General features: G+C 40.5%; 3 protein-coding genes across 4 annotated transcripts in view; all 3 read right to left on the reverse strand.

Moving 5' to 3' along the window:
* Nucleotides 1–79: 79 nt before the first annotated feature.
* On the reverse strand, nt 80–1,901 carry LOC109507560 (galactose-specific lectin nattectin-like). The gene is made up of 7 exons (XM_019857070.1): nt 1,855–1,901; nt 1,647–1,709; nt 1,500–1,527; nt 1,287–1,372; nt 972–1,103; nt 438–549; nt 80–366 (listed from the first exon to the last, which is right to left on the reverse strand). The coding sequence occupies exons 2-7, from the start codon at nt 1,707–1,709 to the stop codon at nt 287–289; spliced, it is 501 nt and encodes a 166-aa protein (XP_019712629.1). The 5' UTR covers nt 1,855–1,901; the 3' UTR covers nt 80–286.
* A 6,251-nt stretch (nt 1,902–8,152) lies between these two features.
* LOC109507561 (lithostathine-1-alpha-like) lies at nt 8,153–10,030 on the reverse strand. Its single transcript, XM_019857072.1, has 7 exons — nt 9,965–10,030; nt 9,741–9,803; nt 9,590–9,617; nt 9,389–9,474; nt 9,107–9,241; nt 8,514–8,615; nt 8,153–8,437 (listed from the first exon to the last, which is right to left on the reverse strand). Exons 2-7 carry the CDS (start codon nt 9,801–9,803, stop codon nt 8,354–8,356), a joined length of 498 nt encoding a protein of 165 aa, XP_019712631.1. The 5' UTR covers nt 9,965–10,030; the 3' UTR covers nt 8,153–8,353.
* Nucleotides 10,031–18,901: 8,871 nt separating this feature from the next.
* LOC109507559 (lithostathine-1-alpha) overlaps nt 18,902–23,649 on the reverse strand; it is a 14,521-nt gene continuing 9,773 nt past the window's right edge. The window contains exons 1-7 of one of the 2 annotated variants that reach the window (XM_019857069.1): nt 20,699–20,735; nt 20,481–20,543; nt 20,330–20,357; nt 20,129–20,214; nt 19,850–19,984; nt 19,263–19,364; nt 18,902–19,186 (exon numbers count right to left, since the gene is read on the reverse strand). In XM_019857069.1, coding sequence (XP_019712628.1) covers nt 19,103–19,186; nt 19,263–19,364; nt 19,850–19,984; nt 20,129–20,214; nt 20,330–20,357; nt 20,481–20,543 — 498 coding nt within the window. In that variant the 5' untranslated portion in view covers nt 20,699–20,735 and the 3' untranslated portion in view covers nt 18,902–19,102. Of the gene's footprint in view, nt 19,187–19,262; nt 19,365–19,849; nt 19,985–20,128; nt 20,215–20,329; nt 20,358–20,480; nt 20,544–20,698; nt 20,736–23,649 lie in introns of those variants that run through there. The other variant, XM_019857067.1, reaches the window with a different exon arrangement.

Consider the following 23,649-nt stretch of genomic DNA (forward strand, 5'->3'; position numbering starts at 1 on the left):
GAATGAACATTTCGAAGCGACAGTCTTACCAAATTTCTAATGGAGCGTAACAGGGATAAAAAGGACAAACATGTTTTGATGCAGATAGATTCCTTTATTGAACAGAGAGATGCTCTTTGACATTGCCAATGTGTTGTCAATCACAGGTGAGTGTTGTGAGAAAAAGAGAAATTTGTAGTCAACCCATCAACAAATAAAGACACCGCAAAGGTTTGATGCTGTCTCAGTGAGTCATCATGATTAGCAAACTCCATTGTGATAGAAGACAGCACGGTAAGATGAGTGGTTAGTGGTGGGTGCGGTGCACGTCCTTGATGCAAACATATACGTTGGTGTCTGTGCAGGCGTCGGTGTCCCAAAGTCCATCTTTTAGAAAAAAAATGTGTAAGCATCAGAGTACTATGTTCTGAACAATTTTGATGACTGATTTCACTTACCATCCTCAGCAATAACCACACAGTCACCAACAGAGCTATCAGGCTGTGAATTTGTTGTATCGAAATTAGGGAAATTCTGGTCTGAGCCATCAGTCCATATGTAGTCACCATCCTGGAAGAAAAAGGTCCCTTTTGAATCGGTCACATGAAGACAACGACGAGTTTGGATGCACATCTGCTGTTCGTTGGTCACACAAATGGCAAAACTGATGTTTGCTGTCACAATAGATTTTGGGGCAGGGGGTTGGAGAGTAAGGTCAGGGGACTGCAATGTTCAAGAATTTATCCTTAAAGAAAACTCAGTTGGGTAACAAAGGTGAACTCAAGTCCTCCCCGGTGAATATTTGACAATTGTCAACAGCTATGGTATATTCTCTTCTTATGAAGTATACCATACTCTCCACCTCCTTCCTACAAGCTGGTGACAAGATGGAGTCTGGAGGACACGTTTATTTTCAATGTGGCAAAAGTACTTTTCCTGAAATACAAGAGACAGGATTTAATCAAAAATATTTCTGTCGGTCAATGTTTCACCTCAATCGCGTCATGTAATCCAATCCAGCCTTGGCTGTCATCACCACCGGCTCGAATCAGTTCAAGAACAAGTGCATTTTCCAAGTCATTGTGGATGGAGACCAGATTCCCACTCAGAATGTTGCAGACGGCCTGATGGAAAAAAAAACAAACCAAAATAAAAAAAACACTCCGCAATAAAAGTGAATTTCACTTATTTTGCTCTGTCAGCCAGTTGGCAAGATATTTTGACTCTAAAACCAAAGGCAGATGAATAACTGATTATTATAGCGCTAAACTCGTTGGGAACTACATTATGAGTATTTCTTTGCATACCTCTGCATCTGCAAAGGTCCTTGCTTCATCTTCAAAGATGTAACAATGACAGTCCAACTGAGTCCACCCTTTTGGACAGTCATTATCTGCAGCACAATGGTTGTTTCAAGAAGAAAACATGATAAGTTTAATTAAAACAGGTGGCAATGCTGACACAACTTGGAAAAGCAATGTTCATTTGAAAAAAAAAAGTAAAGAGTCAAAGCTACCAACTTTTCAAATAACTCATAGGGTAAGACCACTGTGAAGGAGAAAAGCACATTGTCAAAATCCGACTGCAGAACAGTGACAGACAAAAATATTAATACAGGAAACATTGTAGTATGTGAATTACAGTCAATGAGTGAGATATTGACTTACAAATCCAGAAATGAGTCCGCAGATCCCATAAAGGAGGAACAACAAGCGAAGAGCAAACGTCATCTGCAATGAAAGAAGCATATACAAAATATTTTAAAGAACATATGTCTGGGTTACATTTACAACCGACCAGCTGAAGCAAAAAAAATGCCGTGAACGTTGCAATGAGTTTCCAAAGAGTTATGAAAAGTTGTTGTGTAAAACTCACCTTTGCAGTTGTGATGCCTGATGCAGAGAAAGATGATGAGCCGCTTTATATATGCTCTGTTGACAGTCTAGGAATGTTGAAAATGCAGATTATGCTGACTTCCATGACACGCGATCATGTCAAGAAAAAGGAATTCAAGTGAAGGATGTAACCAATAATGAAGTACAGGGTGACCCAAAAAGATGCGTACCCATGAAATTTTTTTTTTTTTTTTTTTTTTTTGTTTGTGGATTTCCCTGGTATACATTGTCTTTGAGGAAACCCCACAGAACCCCTCACTGCAGCAATGTTTTCTTCTGTCCTTGCACTCTTTTTCCTGCCTGAATAAGTTCCCCCTGTGGCTTTAGAACATAAGTTCACTACAGTCCCATGCTCTCTGAACTTCGTAACCCAACTAACAATCGTTGATTTTGGTGGAAAGTTGCGACAATGGAAACGTTTTCGAAACTGAATCTGTACACTCTGGTATGATTTTGTCGCAAAATAGATCTCCAGGGAGAATGTCTTCTGCTGATTTGTCCAAGACATTTTTGGGGCAACTATAGCTGAAAACGATCATCCATAGGTTCACCTTTCACGTCCTGCAACAGAAAAGACATTCGTTAAAAAATGGATTTTTTTATCGAATAAAATATGGGTACGCATCTTTTTGGGTCACCCTGTACAACAGCATGTGCCACACTTCCGCCTTTGCCATAAGCACAGTTACCAAACTCAAGGTCCGGGGGCTAGATCCGGCCCACCACATCATTTTATGTGGCCCGTCAAACCAAATCATGCATGTCGACTTCCATGATCCTTGCTAAAATCTGTACCAAAATGTCAAATTGTTAGACATGAATAAATAATGCTGAGATTTTGCAATAATTTTGTTACCCTGTTTGCACTCACTTGAACGGTAACCGAACAAACTATAATAGTTGACTGCTCTCAAAACTAGTAATGCATCAATTTATTGTGTACAAGTATGAACACGATGAGATGATTAAACATTTATTTGGCTTCACTGTCATAACGGCCCTCCGAGGGAAGACGTAGCTCCAAAGTGGCCCGCGACAGAAATGAGTTTGACACCCCTGCCATACTGGTTTTGGACCAAAGTAAGTCGCTGCAATCAAATTTGCTACATTTCTGCCTGGGAGAAAGAGAAGGACGGACATATGGACACATTTCACGTGTGACTGAATGAACCTGTCGCTGTGTAAACCACGTGGACCGATTATGACTGTGATAGGCACAACAAACTCCACAAACGAAACAAGTGACCTCGCCAGGGACCGGTGCAGCACAGTAACAGAGAAAGGGCAACATTTGCTCAGAATGAATAGAAGGAAATAAATAGGTGGGATGCTATGGTGAGACTCATAGCAGGGAAAATTGGTACATTAAATGAGGTTTCTGTTTTCTGGTGCTCTTTATGCTGAGAGAGAGCACACTTGCGTTATTTCAGCAGGGATTTATTATTATTATTATTTTTAATGATTTCTGGTCAAATAATTTGAATGTAAAATGGACAGTTACACATACAATACCTTTGTGGTTGCAAATGTACCATGATGTTTTCAGGCGATGTTATTGTTACTGAAATGTTTTTTTTTTTTCGATAACTTAAAAATATGTCATGATGATTGAAATGACACAAGTGCTCGTGGTTTTATTATTTTTTTTCATTTTCTGTTGTTTTTGTTTTCAAATTTTCAAATTGAGGTTTTTCGTGCTCAGATGTACGGAGTGAAAGAAGCTCATTCATCTGGATAGGTTGCATGCCAATTAAGCGAGTATAATTGTGTTTACTGTAGGTGTTAGCGTCACACACTTTTGTGTTTGAGCATATGGGGGGGTTTATGTCATGGGTGTGTCATCAGTGGGAAGGTAAAGTTCCTGAGTGCCTGCAGAAACTCAAAGGAGGTTATTGTCAAAAGAAGCAGTAATTGCAGTTTGTTGATGACACTCAGGAATTTATAGTGTCATAAAATGGTGCCTCCGCCCCTACACCCTGTGATTTAATGAAGACAATGTTGTACTGATGATGTGTTAAGTATTCAGAGAAATCCAGTTTGACAGTATGTTTTCAGTAGGTGCTTTTCAGCTGTGCGCTGTTCCCTGAATACATTTTACTGCAACTTTTTAATTGCGTTTCATTCCTTGTAAATTCCGTCGACTAAAATGTTTTAAACTTTTGTGTTAATCTAACTTGTTGTCATTTTTAGTCGACTGCATTTTATGGCATTTTAGTTCTACCAGAGCTAGTTGTTAAGATTTGGGGAACTAGTGGAATGACTATGAAAATGAAGTGCAAACATACAGCGCTCTTACTTTATTCAAAACGATTTTTAAAACAAGAGTGATGGAAAAATAATCAGGTATAAGTGTTTGCGAACTGAGGAAAGAGATTTTTGAAGCTTTGGAGGTGGATTTTTTTCCTCCCCCATTCTTGCTTGCTGTACAGCAAGGGGTGTCAAACTCATTTTTGTCGCGGGCCACTTTGGAGTTACGTCTTCCCACGGAAGGACATTCCGACAGTGAAACCGAACGAATGTTTACGGAATCATCTCAGAGTATTATTACTTCAACTATCTGTTTGTTCAATTAGGTTTAACGTTTCTTTTTTTTTTTTCCAGACAATGGTCTCCTTTGGTGACAAGAAAAAGTCTTACTTATCCTACAGTTTCGGCTGTCACTTCAACCTTAGTTGAACCTTTCACTACTTCCTTGTAATGAATCTTAAAAACAGCTAATTGTTCGATAATTGTTCAAGTGAGCATAAACAGGGGAACAATATGATAGCAAAATGTCAATGTTATGGATCACACAATCACAATTTGACATTTCGTTACAGACTTTAACAAGGATCATGGATGTTGATACATGAATTGCTTTTGCGGGTGTTGTCAGCGGCTTACTTATGCAGTATACCCGCGTGTCACCCCTCAAGGTGGCTGGATAAATGGAGGAAAAAATATGCGTGACACGTCTCTTCTGCTTTTATTAGAATTAGTTAAGTATAACACACACAGCATATATCACGGACAAACCGGAAGTTGAAACAGGTCCTTCAAAGCAAAACAGGAAATAATTTAGAGCACACTTGTCTGTTCACAACAGCGGGCCACATAAAATGATGTGTCGGGCCAGATCTGGCCCCCGGGCCTTGACTTTGACACCTGCGCTGTCCAGTGTCACTTGCGCAATAGTCCAGGGTTGCAGTTGAAAACAAGTTAAAAAGTGACAAGAATGAGAGGTAAACATGGACACGGCCCAAGTGGCTGGACGTAGCTGACTGTCAAAGATGAAGAGATAATGAGCAGACTGCGAAGAAATAAAGTCAGAAGAGATCACAAAACTAAATTCAATTCATAAGTCAGCAAAAACACAGATGATGGCATCTTTACATGACTCATTCAATGTGACTCTCAGGATAAATGACTTCATATGAACAGAATTTGGACTCAACAAGGAGTGGGATCTTTGCATTTTGGGGTTGACAATCAAATTTTTCTTCTGCCCGGTTGTTATTGATAACAAATTTGATCCGGCCCTTTACTGGCCCTGCTCATGTTACTATACCAGGGGTGCCCAATTCTGGTCCTCGAGAGCCCCGATCCAGCCTCTTTTCTGATGTCTCCAGCCTCTAAGCACATCCGATTCAAATGATCAGCTCATCAGCAAGCTTTGCCAAAGCCTATGATGCTGTCACTTCGAGCCCTGAAGGGAGACGCCGTTGTGAACGTGATGTATTTGAACGACAGTATTTGACCCAACTCAAGTGATTTTGAGTTGTTTGACCCATTTGGAACGATTGGTGTGGTGTTCAAACACTGAATTGAATGTAATCATATCAGTGCATTGATTTATTCTGTCTCAAGTGTGCAGTGCCTTTTAAGGGGGCTTGTTTTCACTCACCAGAGGGTTTAAGGAGGCAGTGTGGCTGCCTTGGCCTGATCATTCCCCTCTTTGGTAAACCATCTCAAGCATAGTCATTTGTTTTTGTTTAGTTTTTTTTAATGAACTATTTTTTGAAACAATGCTTGTATTTTTGGGACTCCATTCCTGTGCGTGGGGGATTTCTCTGGCATCTTGGTGCGTTCTAAGTCAGAGCTGGGATTGACCTCATTGTCGAATTACCAGCGTTTGAGTTACAAAGGCAGAAAAGAAGAAAGTGACCTCCATGCTATTCTTTCAACAACTGTTGGACAAAAATGAGACATGTTTTTCTGACATCGGAATTATCGTAAAATGCTGTGAATAATTAATAATTATGTATAACGTGCAAACCCAAATAAACCTTAAAAGAAACCTTTTCATGCCCTGTACCAGTGTTTTACACAGTAACCCGATTTAATGGGAACCCTTATTGATATCTGGTTGCATTTGTTAAAGTGCATGTATTTAATGTTCGCATAACTCACGATACACTTGAAGTTTTTTTTTTGATGGATTTAACCAATCTTGGTAGTTGCCCACGTTTTCACTGTTTTGGTCACTCTCCTCCACCTGCATCTCTTCTGTTTTGAAGAGAGCACCAGGAGCATGTTCGGAGACAGAAAAGAAAAATATATTTGGATTTACAAAGTACTCAATTTGAATAGACTGTATGCATCGGTTGCACGATTAAAATGCAGGAAACTAACATGCCGTTTGATTATTTTCGAGGAAAAAAGGGGAACATTATGCCATTTTACCACCGTTCAGTCATGTGCAATCAAAAATGGAGTACTTTATTTTTGATTCCTAGAAAAAGGATGAGCTATGAGAGCCATTATTGCCTCCCCCCTCATTAGCCCTGTCAGGCAACAAGGAGATTTTATTACATGTATTATTATGATTATTTATTTTTAGGGGAAGTCAAGTCAAAAATGTTCTTTCGAATAATATCTTCTATATGGCCCCACAAGTCTAAACACAGCATTTTGATGACTATTAGGTATGTGGAAAGTGAACTGAGAAAAAATAAAATAAAATAAAAAAAAACTCAAATCCACCAGTTTTTATCTGTCTCAGGGGATTTCCCGTTTGTCATTTGTGCTTTGACTGAAAATGATATCACATTCTCAAGGGCTCAGGTAATGGCCAATCATGACTTACCTGTTTTCTCGGCTTGGTCGTGTGACATTCGCAAGATGAGCCCTGAGGCACTGAAATGTCATTTGCGGTTGACAGCAAGTGGCAAAATGTGAGATCCTTGAGAGATCATGAGGGTTCGATTTTGCTGCTTAATTCATATTCCACAATTGTAATACTTTTTAATTTTGTGGAGCAATTATTTTGTGTATGTTATATTGTAGAATCTTTATGGTCAGTGGTGCAAATGCTTAACGACTGCATAATTATCTTTGTTGTCAGACCATTGCGATGGGCCATTGCGATGAACAGCGATGAAAAAATAAATGGTTGCCGGTACTGTAGTTGTATCAACTGGTGTGTGACACAAAAAAGGTTGGGGACCGATGGTATAAAGTTTATAAACTCGGAGTTGCACATGGCATTTCAATTCTATTTGTATTATCTATGATTTTTTTTTTTTTTTTTTTATCATGACTCGAGGCAGCTGGTTAGCACATCTGCTTCATAGTTCAGAGGTCCTGTCCTTCCTGTGTGGAGTTTGCATGTTCTCCCTGTGGGTTTTCTCCGGGTACTCCAGTTCCTCCCACGGTCCAAAAAACAGACATGGTCGGTTAATTGATCACTCCAGATTGTCCCTGGATGTGTCGCTGCCCATCTTTAAAACTTGTCTCAAAACTCATTTGTATTCTTTGGCTCAGCATGACTCAGACTTGATCTTAGTTTGACTGTTTTGTGCTTTCTGCTGTATTCATGATTAATTCATTGTTTTATTGTTTATTATTGTATATATGATATTTGCTCCACGTACAGCACTTTGTATACAGCAGTGGTTGTTTTAAAGTGCTCTGTAAATGCAGTTGAGTTGAGTGAGAGTGAACGGTTCTTTGAGTATATGTGCCCCGCAATTGGTTGGCAACAAGTTCAGGGTGTGCTATTTGTCCATGTTTTAATTTTAATTCCGCTTTTGTCTTTTGCATTGTTGAACCACAAGCGATGGCCACGTTTGTGTTTCTTGGCCATGAATACCAACGTCACATTTTTATCAATTTTGGAACAGACATCATTTTAAATTTTAATGGTTTGCATTGTAGTCATCTATGACCATGCATTGTTGTTCTATCTTTATGATGATGATTTGGAAATTTTAAGTTTTAAGCAATGGGCTCTGTAAGTTTGAAAAGGAGCATGTTTTAAAAAAAGAAAAAAGAAAAAAAAAAGACCAACAAATATTTTGATGCAGACAGATTCCTTCATTGACTGGAGAGGTGCTCTTTGATGTGACAAATTGGTTGTCAGGAACAATTGTGGAATAGGGAAGAAAAGGAAAATTGATCGTAAACCCAAGAATACAAAGACACCACGAAAGTATGATATTCTGTCATTGAGTCATCATTGTGTTGATGGAACTTCATTGTGACTGAAGTAAGATGAGCGATTAGTGGAAGACACGGTGCGCTTCCTTGATGCAAACATATTCATCGTCATCTGTACAGAGCGCAGATTCCCACTGTCCATCTGTAAGAAGCAACCGTTTACGTATTACTGTACATCATTGTGTTCTTATCAAACTTCAATCACTGATTTCACTTACTCGTTTCATCCATTGCTACACAGTTGCCATTAAGTGCATTGGGTTGCCCAGAACCAAAGTTACGGAAATCCTCAACGGTGCCATCAGTCCATATGTAATCACCATCCTGGAAGACCAAGTGACTTTTCAATAAATGACACTTGACGATCACAACTGCTTGCATTTGCATCTGCTGTTTGTTTTGTCACAACAGAATCTAATATTGATTGTGCTTGAACATTGTTAGAATCATGCAGTCTCATTATGAAACTGAGCCAAGCTGGAGTTCGAGGTAGGAGCGTGGAGCAAAAGGTGATGAAATGATGGTTGGAGTGTTAAATGTACTGGACAATTTTTCCTGAAAGAAAAATGGATTCATTCACCAAGTTGAACGACTACAAGATCCTCTCTGTGCACATTTCACAAATGTCAAGATAGATGATGTGTTTCACTGTGTTTTCCCCTCATGAATTCCGAACAATGGAATGCTGAATACTCTCAACTATACGCCTCCAGCCCATAAACTGGTGACAAGGTTGAGCACACGTTCCTTTTCTATGGCAAAATTACTGAAATACAAGTGACAGGTATTACTTAAAAATATTTCTGCTGCTTTACCAAAATTGTATCATGAAGTCCAATCCAGGCCTCGTCATCATCATTGGTACCAGCGAGAATCAGTTGCTGAACGACGGCATTTTCCAGGTCACTGTGGATGGACACCAGATTCCCACCAAGAATGTTGCAGACAGCCTGGGAGGAGGGGTAAACACATAGATTTCAGTGTTCCAGGTATGCCAGGCAGTTAGCAAGATATTTTGGCTCTGGGTGGCCAAAATGTTCAATTGTAAGACAGATAGTTCACTGCTTGTACAAGGAGTGAGCTATTTTCTTCCATACCTCTGCATCTGCAAAGGTCCTTGGTTCATCCTCGTAAACGTAACAGTTGCAGTCCAACAGAGTCCAGCCTTTAGGACAGACAAGGTCTGCAGCACAGTTGTTCCGGAATTATTGATGTGTTTTCAGGTAAAAAAGAGAAAATCAACTGTGGTGTCCATGAACTTGGAACTAAAAACGTATGACTGAGTCACAGCTACCAACCATTGGATTTTTTTGAAGGGAAAGCCCACTGAAGAAGAAAAGCACGTGGTTTAAATAAAACTGAACATTGGAACAAATGAAGACACCCGTATGTCAGACACCATTGTAAATCTATATTGATTTAAGTCGGTGGGGTGAGATTTTGACTTACGACTCCAGTCAAGAGTCCACTGATCCCGCAAAGGAGGAACAACGAGTGAAGAGCAAATGCCATCTGTATAATATTGAAATATACTTTAGATTTCGAACACACACAACAACAAAAAAAAACCACATTAGCATTTCATTTTCATTTAGGCCCGTGAAACATGAACGCAGTAAATGTTGAAAGAATGACATGAAATTGAAATTTGGAAAGTAGGATGTAAAGCTTACCTTTGGAGTCGCGATGTTTGACACTGTCGAGAGTTATGACAATCCCTTTTATATGTTGGGCTGTCAGTTATGCAAGGTCAAGTGACATGTCAAATCAAGTCAGACAATTCGAACTTAATTAGTGATTGAAAAAAATGAAAAGAAAAAAAAACTTCATTAGTACGGTTCTGTCTTTGACAAACAGGTTCTGGGCCAGAGTGAGCCACTGGGAAACTGTCTCCTAGACTAATGAGGAATATTTTAGTAATTAGTCTCTTCTTACATCACAGGTCAGAGGTTGTTGGTTCGTATCCATAATTCAGCATTCCTGTGTGGGGTTTGCATCTTCTCCTTGTGCTTGTGTTTCCTCTGGGTATACCGGTTTCCTTCCACACTCCAAAAACATGCACCCTGGGTGATGAAGACTCAAAATCAGGGGTGGGCAAATCATTTTGCAAAGGAGCCGCATGAGAAACTGGAACGCTTGCCAAGTGCCCAGCCAACATGCTAACCTCAGCTTTGTCTCTAAGATTTTTAATGTACTTTGAGAAAGCATATCATCTCGTTTCGATATAGAGTATTGCTATGTGTCCAACTCATATTAGCTGTTCCTACCCAGGACTCCAAATACTATTAATTTGGAAGAATATTATTGAGAGTGATGAATAAATTTATACAGTCACGACTTTTAATGTACCCAAGACGTACAGAATATGAAACTGTAGCTTGGCGTATTAACCCTTTAACACCGAAGCCATTCAACTGGAAGGTATCGGCGGCGACATGTGCCGCCGCAGACATGTTCGGCGTTAAAGGGTTTTATCAGGTCAAATCGTCTTGGCCCTCTTCCCTACACTGTGTAGAAAATAAGAATGTTGCTGATGTTTTGGATCACTGTGGTCATTTGTTAGTCTAGTTCAGGGGTCGGTGAAAGTCGAGGTGGCGTAGGCCAAACAAGAGGCCTACGATGGCTTGTATGCTAGGCTGGACAGCAAGGAGGGAGAGACTGATCTATACAGGTTGGTGAGACAGAGAGACAGAGATGGTCAGGATGTGCAGCAGATTTGGGTGATTAAAGATAGAGACGGAAATGTATTGAGAGGTATCTGTAGTGTGATGGGAAGATGGAAAGAGGACTTTGAAGAGTTGATGAATGAGGAAAATGAGAAAGAACAAAGAGTAGAAGAGGTGACTGTTGTGGACCAGGAAGTAGTGAAGATTAGCAAGGATGAAGTGAGGAGGGCATTGAAGAGGATGAAGAGTGGAAAGGCACTCGGACCTGATGATTTACCAGTGGAGGTATGGAAGTGTCTAGGAGAGGTGGCAGTGGCGTTTCTGACTGGGTTGTTCCACAAGATCTTAGACGGTGAGAAGATGCCTGAGGAATGGCAGAGAAGTGTGCTGGTGCCCATTTTTAAGAACAAGGGAGATGTGCAGAGTTGTAGTAACTATAGAGGAGTAAAGTTGATGAGCCATCCAATGAAACTATGGGAAAGAGTAGTTGAAGCTAGACTAAGAGCAGAAGCGAGCATTTGTGAGCAGCAGTATGGATTCATGCCAAAAAAGAGTACGACAGATGCAGTATTTGCTTCAAAGATGTTGATAGAGAAGTACAGAGAAGGTCAGAGGGAACTGCATTGCGTCTTTGTAGATCTGGAGAAAGCGTATGACAGGGTGCCCAGAGAAGAACTGTGGTATTTTATGAGGAAGTCTGGGGTGACAGAGAAGTACGTTAGAGCGGTGCAGGACATGTATGATGACTGTAAGACAGTGGTGAGGTGTGCTGTCGGTGTGACGGAGGAATTCAAGGTGGAGGTGAGACTTCACCAGGGTCAGCTCTGAGCCCCTTCTTATTTGCGATGGTGATGGACAGGCTGACAGACGAGGTTTGACAGGAATCTCCCTGGTTTATGATGTTTGCTGATGACATTGTGATCTGTAGTGAGAGCAGGGAACAGGTGGAGAAGAAACGACAGAGGTGGAGGTTTGCCCTGGAAAAGAGAGGAATAGTCAGTCACAGCAAGACGGAGTACATGTGTGTGAATGAAGGGGACCCAAATACAAGAGTGAGGTTACAGGGAGAAGAGATAAAGAAGGTGGAGGATTTTGTATACTTAGGGTCAACTGTCCAGGGCAATGAATAGTGTGGAAAAGTGGTGAAGAGGCGTGTACAGGCAGGCTGGAATGGGTGGAGAAAAGTGCCAGGTGTGATGTGCGACAGAAGCGTTTCAGCCAAGATGAATGAAAAGGTGTATGTCACTGTGGTGAGACCAGCCATGCTGTTAGGACTGGAGACAGTGCCACTGAAGAAAAGTCAGGAGGCAGAGCTGGAGGTAGTCGAGATGAAGACGTTGAGGTTCTCTTTGGGACCAGGTTGGATAGGATCAGGAACATCAAAGGAACAACTCATGTTAGAGGTTTTGGAGAGAAAGTCAGAGAGGCCAGATTGAGATGGTTTGGACATGTCCAGAGGAGAGAGAGTGAATATATTGGGAGAAGGATACTGAGTCTTGAACTGCCAGGCAGGAGGCCGAGAGGAAGACCAAAGAGGAGGTTTATGGATGGAGTGAAAGAGGACATAAAGGTAGCTGGTTTGAGAGAAGAGGATGCACAAAACAGGGTTAGATGGAGGCAACTGATTCGCTGTGGCGACCCCTGAAGGGAAAAGCGGAAAGGAAAAGAAGATTATGATTAGTACAATTCAATAAAAGCTGTTAAATACCTGATTTGATATCTTGATGTGTGATTACTGTCCCTGACAAAAAATAGTGAAAGATTTGGAAACACCTTACATGTGTACCAGGCATAAGTCTGAACGTGTCATTACCACACACAAACACAGATGCAAGGGGACATAAGGGCATAATTACAAAAACAAGTATTTTTGTTACGGTGATGTCAGGTACTGTAAAATTGATGTGTCAAATAAAAATGTAATGTGTGGCTGTGTTGTCTACATAGTCGAACTTTACATTTAAAACGAATAAATTGACTGTAGAAGACAAATTAAATTAAAAACTTAAAAATAAATAAATAAATAAATAAATCAATAAATAAAGAACAAAAAGCACACTTGAAACAGGACACACAGGGTGACAAGCACAAGTACACTTAATAATCTGAAGACATCTCAGCTGGTTTAGTTTCATACCAAAGAAACAAGCACAATTGTCTTAGCATAGGTGGCATTCCATCCTTTGTCTCTGAGCCAGGGAAAGACTTATGATGAGGGTGCATCAGTAATTATGCGGTAAAAATCTTGAGGGACATACTCCAGCAACAGAACAAGTTTCTTTCTTTCTTTCTTTCACAAGAAAGATGATTGATAAATAAATACATGAATGAATAAAAGATAAAACAAGGCTCAAAATGACTTTTTGTGTTGAGTCCTTTCGCTAAGAGCGACAACGTGGACAACTGGTGAGTACGTCCACCTCACAGTGCAGAGGTGTAGGGTTCAATCCCAGCCCCGGCCTTTCTGTGACGAGTTTACCCCCCCCCCCCCACCCCCGCACCTGCGTGGGTTTTCTCCGGGTACTCCAGTTTTCTCCCACATTCCAAAAACATGCATGGCAGGTTAATGGAACAAACTAAATCGGACTACCCTCTGTGCGTGCTGGTGAGTGAACCAGCCCAGTGAAGCTTTTTAGGACGTCTCAGAAGTTGATTCTCAGTTTTGCTCTTCAATGTCTTTTAATGAAGCACAAAATGCTAATTTTGTCACACAGACTACAATGCGAAACCACTTATTTTGAGCCTTGCTGTTAAACATGCATTGACTGTTAAACATACTGTCATCATAAACAATTTATTTTCTTCACTCGTGAACAATTCTGCTGTTTAGCAATCTAAGATGCCAAATCCAGTGTGGTGTTATCTTGAAGAGACTGTAGAAAGAGAAGTAGAAGAGAGATATGATCGTGTGACAAACTGTTGCCCAACCTTAAGTACTGCTATATACAAGCACGTGCTCGTCATGGTTGGAACCAGTCAAGCAAGTGAAACTGTTGTGTGCGCTTCATGACTTACCGAGATTTTTTTCCCCCTGTGGCCATGCAATAGCTTGTGTTGTCATCAATAAATGGAGTTCACAAACGAATGCCTTCGTGATCCTTTGGTGACGCTACAATAGGGTAACAGGTGTCAGTATCTTGGTGCCCTCCATGCTCTTTGATTCACGGTGAGTCATGAAAATTATCTTGTATATGATGTCAATTTGTAAAAGTAGACATCAAAGAACATTTTGGAATGAAAATATGCTTTTATTTTATTTCTTTTGAACAACCCCTTGAGATTTTGTGTGATGTTCCACCTTGCCTTTTTGTTCCAGCTGAGATTGTTTTTAAAGTGCTCTATAAATACATTTCATTTCATTTCATTTCATTTATGTATTGGTTTCTCAGTTCGGTGTGTGTAAGACAGTGGAGATGGTTGGTGACTTGAGAACAACCCAGCTGTGTTTTCCTCTTGTGTGATATTTTTCCTTTCCATCAGAATTTTGAGAAATTCAATGGGGGCACAGGCAAACAGATTCTGAGCCTATTGGGCATTTGTGTGGATGTCTTCATATTTCATTCAGAAATATGACAACAGTGGCATGAAGCCCTCTGAATCAATTTAAAAATCAATTCACTGAATGCATAATAATAAATGTAATTAGCATGATTATTCTCCAACTGGCTGGCACGCTGCTATTAGAGGTAAGGAGGGTCACACGAGCGATTGGTGGTCGGCAGATTAGCTGATGGAATTGTACGTTATCATATAAAAACACATTGCTTGCTGTCAACTTCTTTGAGTTGCACTACGCCCACAAACTCAGACATTGGCCCATTCAACCACCCCATTCTCGCACCACCTCTCTTATGCTTATAAAAGGAGCAGAAGGGTCACAGGACGCTGGATGACTTTGGTGCGCTGAAAGCGAATGTCTCCCCTTTTGCAAAAAATAAACTCTGACTCTGGTTGCGTTCATTATCTCCTGCCTCAATTTGGTGCACATCTTCGAAATAAATATCTGTAATTCTAGTGAACAACCTGAACACAGGTTGGGCCTGTGTTCAGGATGTGGGGCACTAGGCGAGATTTTATATGGGGCCTCCCTCCATCGACAATTTACATGTACCTACAGAAAATGCTTAAGAAAAGAAGTCAAATAGGATAGATCTTAACATTATTTAAGTGTTAAGGAACCAAACAATCAACTTTGTCACAATCACAACAGTTCTGTTGTTAGTTTAAGAAGTCCGGTTTAATAACTATGTGCTGGTTTCATTTTCTTTAAGATCAGGTTTAGTTTGTGGCTTTGAGTTTGTTTTCGCTATGTTTTCTGTGTTGTTTTGGCCTGGGGCTTACCCTGAAGCAGAGCTTTTTATGGTATTTGTAGTGTTTTTCTATGTGTGGTAATAAAACCACTGTTGCAGGCTGAGATAATTAACTGCGCAGCAATTTTGTTTTTCCTTCCCACAATGGTCGTGGGATGCATGTGTTTGTGATGGCAGGTAGGAGTGCGGTGAGTCTTTTCGTGAGAAGGGCTGACAAAGCCTTGTGAAGCTTTTGAGACGTTTGCCATAGTGATAGCAAGGTGAAACCCAAAGAGGCTTTGCACCATTCCAGCCATTTGCTGAAGCAAGGATTAATTTCTTGATTTGATGTGATGTGCACACGAAACCACCTGCTGGCCATGCGTATAATTACAGCCAGCTGTTTCTTCACCACACGGTGTGTCATGCTTGATGCAGATGATTTTGACGTCTGTTTTAACACACACACACACACACACACACACACACACACACACACACACACACACACACACACACACACACATACACACGCACATACACACGCACACACACACACACACACACACACACACACGTATTTTGAACGGAGCTACTGCCTGATGGGCAGACGAGTCAGTTTAACAATCTGAAGCATTTCCCAAATCGGTCACGTGGTACAAGAGCCAGCAATTCTTCGTAATCATTTTCAACTCCTCCATTAAATGAAGTAAGCCTTGATATAAATATTCCGGAAACGTACCATTCTTTACTCAATACACTCTTCGAAGCTTCGACAGGTCTCACAACATCACTACTCGGCTCTATTTATGTGGAAAAAAGAGTAAAAGCCTTTTAAAATAGACCACACCGGTGACATCTTGTGGGCAGCGAGAGTCATATAGCGGCTCCGGTCCTCAAAGTATTTCGACTAAATTGATTTGCCTTCCAACATAGGACTGTACCAATACATCCAGTCATAAACTTGACTTGTGTCTGTCTAATGATCTGTCTAATGATCATCATTTACAGAGTGTTGCAAAATGTTGTCACTGTCCCAGTAGTACTGTTCAATGTCATCTCCTGTTACGAATGCGATTCAATGCGATTTAAAATAGCGTGATTTCAATGTGAAATAAGTAAGTGTGCTGCGAATCATGATGACAAGATTGCAACATAATTCTGTGGTGATGATTCTATGGGTTTTTTTTCAGTGACTGTACCGGACCGCAGTTACATTTTTTTGTATTCTGAATCCGAAATGCCGGGAGATATTTCCCGTTACTCCCCAAGCGTGGTAGTTACTCGTTACTGTAGTATATAATTTAAATTATTTTGTTTCTGTTTGGAAATTACACAGAGTAGAAGAGGAACGTGCGCCATGTGTAATGAAAACTGCACAGGACATCTGCCGTGCATCTTGCTTCTCTCTGTGCAACATTTTACAACAGGAGTACCCAGTTTTTCATTTATTAAGGACCGGATACACCCTCAAAATTCTGTGTTTACATTACTCCCCTCTGGGAGAGGCTACTGCAGCGTCAGGTCACATACAATGCAGCTCACGATTGTTTTCCACAAGCCATAAGAATCTTAAATAATTAGTGGTTCCACAGATGCAACTGTTTAAATGCAGTGTAGTCTTTTTTTTTCTTTCTAATTTAGATTGCTATACTTTTCATTAGGGAAACAAGCAAGCAAAAGAATGTCATTGCATAGTAAACAATGTTTTTTGCTGTGTACATGACAATAACATTTCCTTGATTCCTTGATTATGCACAATAGTCATACGTTCGTGGTCATCGGATGCCAGTTTTAAAGCATTACTGCAAAATGGGAGGCGAATGAACTGAAGTGTTCTCATCTACATTTTAGCGTATCAGATAGGGTTGTAAAATAGTACCTCGCTTTCAAAGACTGCATTTTGTTAAGTTGTAGGTTTAGTGAAGACTCCATTTTCCATGGGTGAGAATGTTAGTTTCAATAGTTACCTGTCTATATAAAGCACAGTAGGCCCTACTATTGGCTCATGGCCACCCCAAAGTCAACTGGGATACACTCCAGCTCACCTGAGACCTGAATGAGGAAAACAGCTACAGAAGATGGATGGTGGATATGTTTTTTTAATGTCAGTCTCTGGAGTTCCCTTTGTGGGCATGTTTTTTTTTCTTTTTTTTTAGCAACAGTGCTTTAATTATTTTTTGTGTTCCATTTTCGAACTTTGAAAATAGGTTAATAAAGCCCAGTACGGGTTCGAGATTTGTAATATTACGTGACCAGCAGCGAGCTGTGAGCATATCTACGCCATCGGACTTGGCGGAAATGTGTGCAACTCCAGCTAATTGGAGTCCCCATTCTAACATTGGTTTGCAATTTGAAATAAATCGAATCTGCCAGTAAATGGAAGAAGCAGTACGCAGACAGTAATTGTCACAAATTGACGAAACAACCAAAACGCGCAGCTGATGGGCAGCCATGAGATCCGAAGATGAGGTGATTCTGACAAGAGAAAGTTCCTCCCCTCGTGATCTCTCCAGCGCGATGTGGCAAGGAGCAATGACGCTAACGTCCTATGTAGTATCGTATCTTAAATAGTATTCTGTTTGCATCTTGTCCTACATTTGTTGTACTATTGAATAAAATTGTTTGAAAGGAATGAAAAAAACATTTTCATAAAATGTTTGAGTACTGTATAATTATCTTTGTTGTCAGACCATTGCGATGAAAAGCGATGACAAAAAAAATGGTTGCGGGTAGTGGAGTTGTGTCAACTGGTGTATGACACAAAAAGGGTTGGGGTCCCATGGTATATACACTCTGAGTTGCACATGGCATTTCAATTCTATTTATATTATCTTTTTTTTTTTTTTTTTGATAATGACTCTAGGCAGCACAGTGGTCATCTGGTTTAGCACATCTGCTTCACAGTTCAGAGGTCCAAGGTTCGATTCCAGCTCGGTCCTTCCTGTGTGGAGTTTGCATGTTCTCCCTGTGGGTTTTCTCCGGGGACTCCGATTTCCTTCCACGACCCAAAAACACACGTAGTAGGTTAATTGATCACTCCAGTTTGTCCCTGGATGTGTCGCTGCCCGTCTTTAAAACTCATCTCAAAACTCATTTGTATTCTTTGGCTTTTGAGCATGACTCAGGCTGGATCTTAGTTTTACTGTTTTTGTGCTTTCTACTGCACTGTCTTCATTATTAATTTATTGTTTTATTGTTTATTGCTGTATATATGATATTTGTTCGACATACAGCACTTTGTATACAGGCGGTTGTTTTAAAGTGCTCTATAAATACAGTTGAGTTGAGCTGAGTTGAGTGACTGTGAGCACGAACGGTTGTTTGAGTATGTGTGCCCCGCGATTGGCTGACAACTAGTTCAGGGTGTGCTGTTTTTCCATATTTTTTATTTTAATTTCTCTTTTGTCTTTTGCATTGTTGTACCACAAGCGATGGCCACGTTTGCGTTTTTTGGCCATGAATGTGAACATCGCGTTTTAATCAATTTTGGAACAGAAATCACTTTAATAGTGGTTTGCATTGTAGTCATCTATGACCATGCATTGTTGTTCAATCGTTATGATGGTGATTTTGAAATTTTAAGTTTTATGCAACAGTAAGTTTGAAAAGGAGCACGTTAAAAAAAAGAAAAAAAAGACCAACGAATATTTTCATGCAGACAGATTCCTTCATTTACTGGAGAGATGCTCTTTGACATGACAAATTTGTTGTCAGGAACAATTGTGGAATCGGGAAGAAAAGGAAAATTGATAGTCAACCCATGAATACAAAGACACCATGAAAGTATGATATTCTGTCATTGAGTCATCATTGTGTTGATGGAACTTCATTGTGACTGAAGTAAGATGAGCGATTAGTGGAAGACACGGTGCGCTTCCTTGATGCAAACATATTCATCGTCATCTGTACAGAGCGCAGATTCCCACTGTCCATCTGTAAGAAGCAACCGTTTACGTATTACTGTACATCATTGTGTTCTTATCAAACTTCAATCACTGATTTCACTTACTCGTTTCATCCATTGCTACACAGTTGCCATTAAGTGCATTGGGTTGCCCAGGACCAAAGTTAAGGAAATCCTCAACGGTGCCATCAGTCCATATGAAATCATCTTCCTGGAAGACCAAGTGACTTTTCAAGAAATGATTCTTGACGATAACAATTGCTTGCATTTGCATCTGCTGGTTGTTTGTCACACCGGAATCTAATATAGATTGTGCTTGAACATTATTCGAATCATACAGTCTCATGATGAAACTGAGCCAAGCCGGAGTTCGAGGTAGGAGCGTGGAGCAATAGGTGATGAAATTATGGTTGGAGTGTTAAATGTTCAATTTTTCCTGAAAGAAAAATGGATTAATTCACCAAGTTGAACTACTTCAAGGTCCTCTCTGTGCACATTTCACAAATGTCAAGATAGATGATGTGTTCCACTGTGTTTTCCCCTCATGAAGTCCGAACTATGGAATGCTGAATACTATCAACTGTACGCCTCCGGCCCGTAAGCTGGTGACAAGGTTGAGCACACGTTTCTTTTCTCTGGCGAAAGTACTGAAATACAAGTGACAGGTATTACTTAAAAATATTTCTGCTGCTTTACCAAAATTGTATCATGAAGTCCAATCCAGGCCTCGTCATCATCATTGGTACCAGCGAGAATCAGTTGCTGAACGACGGCATTTTCCAGGTCACTGTGGATGGACACCAGATTCCCACCAAGAATGTTGCAGACAGCCTGGAGGGGAGGGGTCAACACGTATATTTCAGTTTTTCAGGTATGCCAGGCAGTTGGCAAGATATTTTGGCTCTTGGAGGCCAAAATGTTCAATTATAAGTCAGATCACTGCTTTAATAAGGAGTGAGCTATTTTCTTCCATACCTCTGCATCTGCAAAGGTCCTTGGTTCATCCTCATAAACGTAACAGTTGCAGTCCAACAGAGTCCAGCCTTTAGGACAGAAAAGGTCTGCAGCACAGTTGTTCCGGAATTAGTGATGTGTTTTCAGGTAAAAAAAAGACAATCAACTGTGGTGTCAATGAACTTGGAAGTAAAAAAGTATGACTGAGTCACAGCTACCAACCGTTGGATTTTTTTGAAGGGAAAGCCCACTGAAGAAGAAAAGCACGTGGTTAAAATAAAACTGAACATTGGAAAAAATGAAGATACCCGTATGTCAGACACCATTGTAAATCTATATTGATTTAAGTCGGCGAGGTGAGATTTTGACTTACGACTCCAGTCAAGAGTCCACTGATCCCGCAAAGGAGGAACAACGAGTGAAGAGCAAATTCCATCTGAATAATATTGAAATATACTTTAGATTTCGAACACACACAACAACAAAAAAAAACCACATTAGCATTTCATTTTCATTTAGGCCCGTGAAACATGAACGCAGTAAATGTTGAAAGAATGACATGAAATTTGGAAAGTAGGATGTAAAGCTTACCTTTGGAGTCGCGATGTTTGATACTGTCAAAAGTTATGACAATCCCTTTTACATGTTGGGTTGTAAGTGATGCAAGGTCACATAACATGTCAAATCAAGTCAGACAATTAAAATTTAATTAGCGATTGAAAAAAAAAAACGAAAAGAAAAAAAACTTAATTAGTACTGTTCTGTCTTTGACAAACAGGTTTTGGGCCAGAGTGAGCCACTGGGAAAATGTGTCCTGTACTAATGAGGAATATTTTAGTAATTAGTCTGTAATGGTGGCATGCCAACAAGTTTGCACATCAGCCTCACAGGTCAGAGGTCATTGGTTCGTATCCATAATTCAGCCTTCCTGTGTGGGGTTTGCATCTTCTCCTCGCGCTTGCTTGTGTTTCTTCTGGGTACTCCAGAAACATGCACCCTGGGTGATGAAGACACAAAATCAGGGGTGGGCAAATCATTTTGCAAAGGAGCCGCATGAGAAACTGGAACGCTTGCCGAGGGCCGAGCCACTATTCTAAACTCAACTTTGTCTCTATGATTTTTAATGTACTTAGAGATAGCATATCGTCTCGTTTCAATATATTGCTATGTGTCTAACTCATATTAGCTGTTCCTTCCCAGGATTCCAAGTACTATCGTTAATTTGGAAGAATATTATTGACAGTGATGAATAAATTGACACAGTGACGACTTTTAACACACCCAAGACCTACAAAATATGAAACTGTAGTTTGGCGTATGGACAGGTCAAATCTTCTTGGCCCTCTTCCCTACACTGTGCAGAAAATAAGAATGTTGCTGATGTTTCGGATCACTGTTGTCATTTGTTCGTCTAGTTCAGGGGTCGGCAACCCAAAATGTTGAAAGAGCCATATTGGACCAAAAAAACCAAAAACCAAATAATGTCTAGAGCCACAAAAAATTAAAAGGCAACACATGCTGTATTCGCTATTTTAGCCTATGATCAAAATGACTAAATTGGCCTCAAATACACGATGAGCTTTCATGATGAAAACTTTTTTTTCCCCCTGCAGTGCATCTGGAGAGTATAGGGGTGCCCAACCTTTTATCGACAACCAACGTCCCGCCATTGACCCGTCACCGCACACCCACGCATACCATAATGAGCAACAGCCATAACGCCGCTAAGATGAACGAGGCATGGGACGCACTTTTGCAGCGTGTTAACGATCGTAGCTCACATGTACCGTTTCAAAATGCTTCTCTCGGCCCTCTTGATTCCCATTCTTTGCCAGTACCCTTGGTTAATTGTACATAAAACGCCATTTTTTTTAAACAACAGCCACGTGCCTAGCATTCCATCCTGCAAATAGAAACGTGTGTCACAAGCTATGATGCAAATCTTCATTGACAGAAATGTTGAAATGTAACATTTATTATACACATTTTTACAGCATGGGAAAATGTTAACAATGTTTGTATCATGTTTGTCCTCCAACAGAAACCATAAGAAAAAATATAACTCCCTCCCCCATCTTTTTCCTTTTCCAAACATTTTTGAAAAAGCTACAGAGGAGCCACGAGGGCAGTGCTAAAGAGCCACATGCGACTCCAGAGCTGCAGGTTGCCGACCCCCGGTCTGGTTTTTGGAAAAACGGTTGCTGAAGGGGTTGAAAAAGTCACTTGATATTGCGAAAACTTTGCTAAATTGGCAAGAATTCAGACCAAAGTCTCTCGCTCACTACCTCGCTTGTACGAATGTAACAGGGCCAGTAAAAAAGTTAGGAATACTTACCATACAGCATTATGATTAGCACAATTCAATCAAAGCTGTTTAATGCCCAATTTTATATCTTTATGTGTGATGTCTGTCCCTGACAAAAAATAGTGAAAGATTTGGAAACACCTTACGTGTGTACCAGGCATAAGTCTGAACGTGTCATTAACACACACAAACACAGATGCAAGTTACAGAGATGTCAGGTACCGTAAAAGTGATGTGTCAAATAAAAGTGGGCTGTGTTGTCTACATAGTCGAACTTTACACTTTATAACTGTATTTCAAACGAGTAAGTTGACTGTAGAAGACAAATTAAATTAAAAACTTAAAAATAAATAAATAAAGAACAAAAAGCACACTCGAAACAGGACACACGGGGTGACAAGCACAAGTACACTTAATAACCTGAAGACATCTCAGCTGGTTTAGTTTCAAACCAAAGAAACAAGCACAATTGTCTTAGCATAGGTGGCATTCCATCCTTTGTCTCTGAGCCAGGGAAAGACTTATGATGAGGGTGCATCAGTAATTATGCGGTAAAAATCTTGAGGGACATACTCCAGCAACAGAACAAGTTTCTTTCTTTCTTTCTTTCACAAGAAAGATGATTGATAAATAAATACATGAATGAATAAGAGATTAAACAAACCTCAAAATGACTTTTTTGTGTTGAGTCCTTTTGCTAAGAGCGACACCGTGGACAACTGGTTCGCACGTCCGCCTCATAGTGCAGAGGTATAGGGTTCGATCCCAGGTCAGGTCTTCCTGTACGGAGTTTACATCCCCCCGCTCCTGCGTGGGTTTTCCCTGGGTATTCCGGTTTTCTCCCACATCCCAAAATCATGCATGGCATGTTAATGGAACAAACTAAATTGTCCCCAGATGTGAATGTGAGCGCGGATGGTTGTCAGGGTATCCCCCGCCTCTTGCCCGAGGCAAATGATCTGCTCATCAGCAAGCTCTGTTGAAGCCTGAAACGATCATGAACAATTGAATCAGGTGTGTTGGAGTAGGGAGGGATCTAAAACAGGCAGGAATGGCTTTTGAGGAACCAGAGTTCCCTGTCCGCGGTGGAGACGAAAAATTTCATAGAGTTTAAAAAAAAAAGGATGGGGGAAACCAGGGGCGTCACTAGGTTTCAAGAACAAGGGGGGCTTAGCCCCAAGGGAAACACAGCCCCTTTAGGGGGGTCCGGGGGCATGCTCCCCCGGGAGAATTTTTT

The sequence above is a fragment of the Hippocampus comes genome, unplaced genomic scaffold (assembly GCF_001891065.2).
Source record: "Hippocampus comes isolate QL1 unplaced genomic scaffold, H_comes_QL1_v1.1 scaffold186, whole genome shotgun sequence".
NCBI lineage: Eukaryota > Metazoa > Chordata > Actinopteri > Syngnathiformes > Syngnathidae > Hippocampus > Hippocampus comes.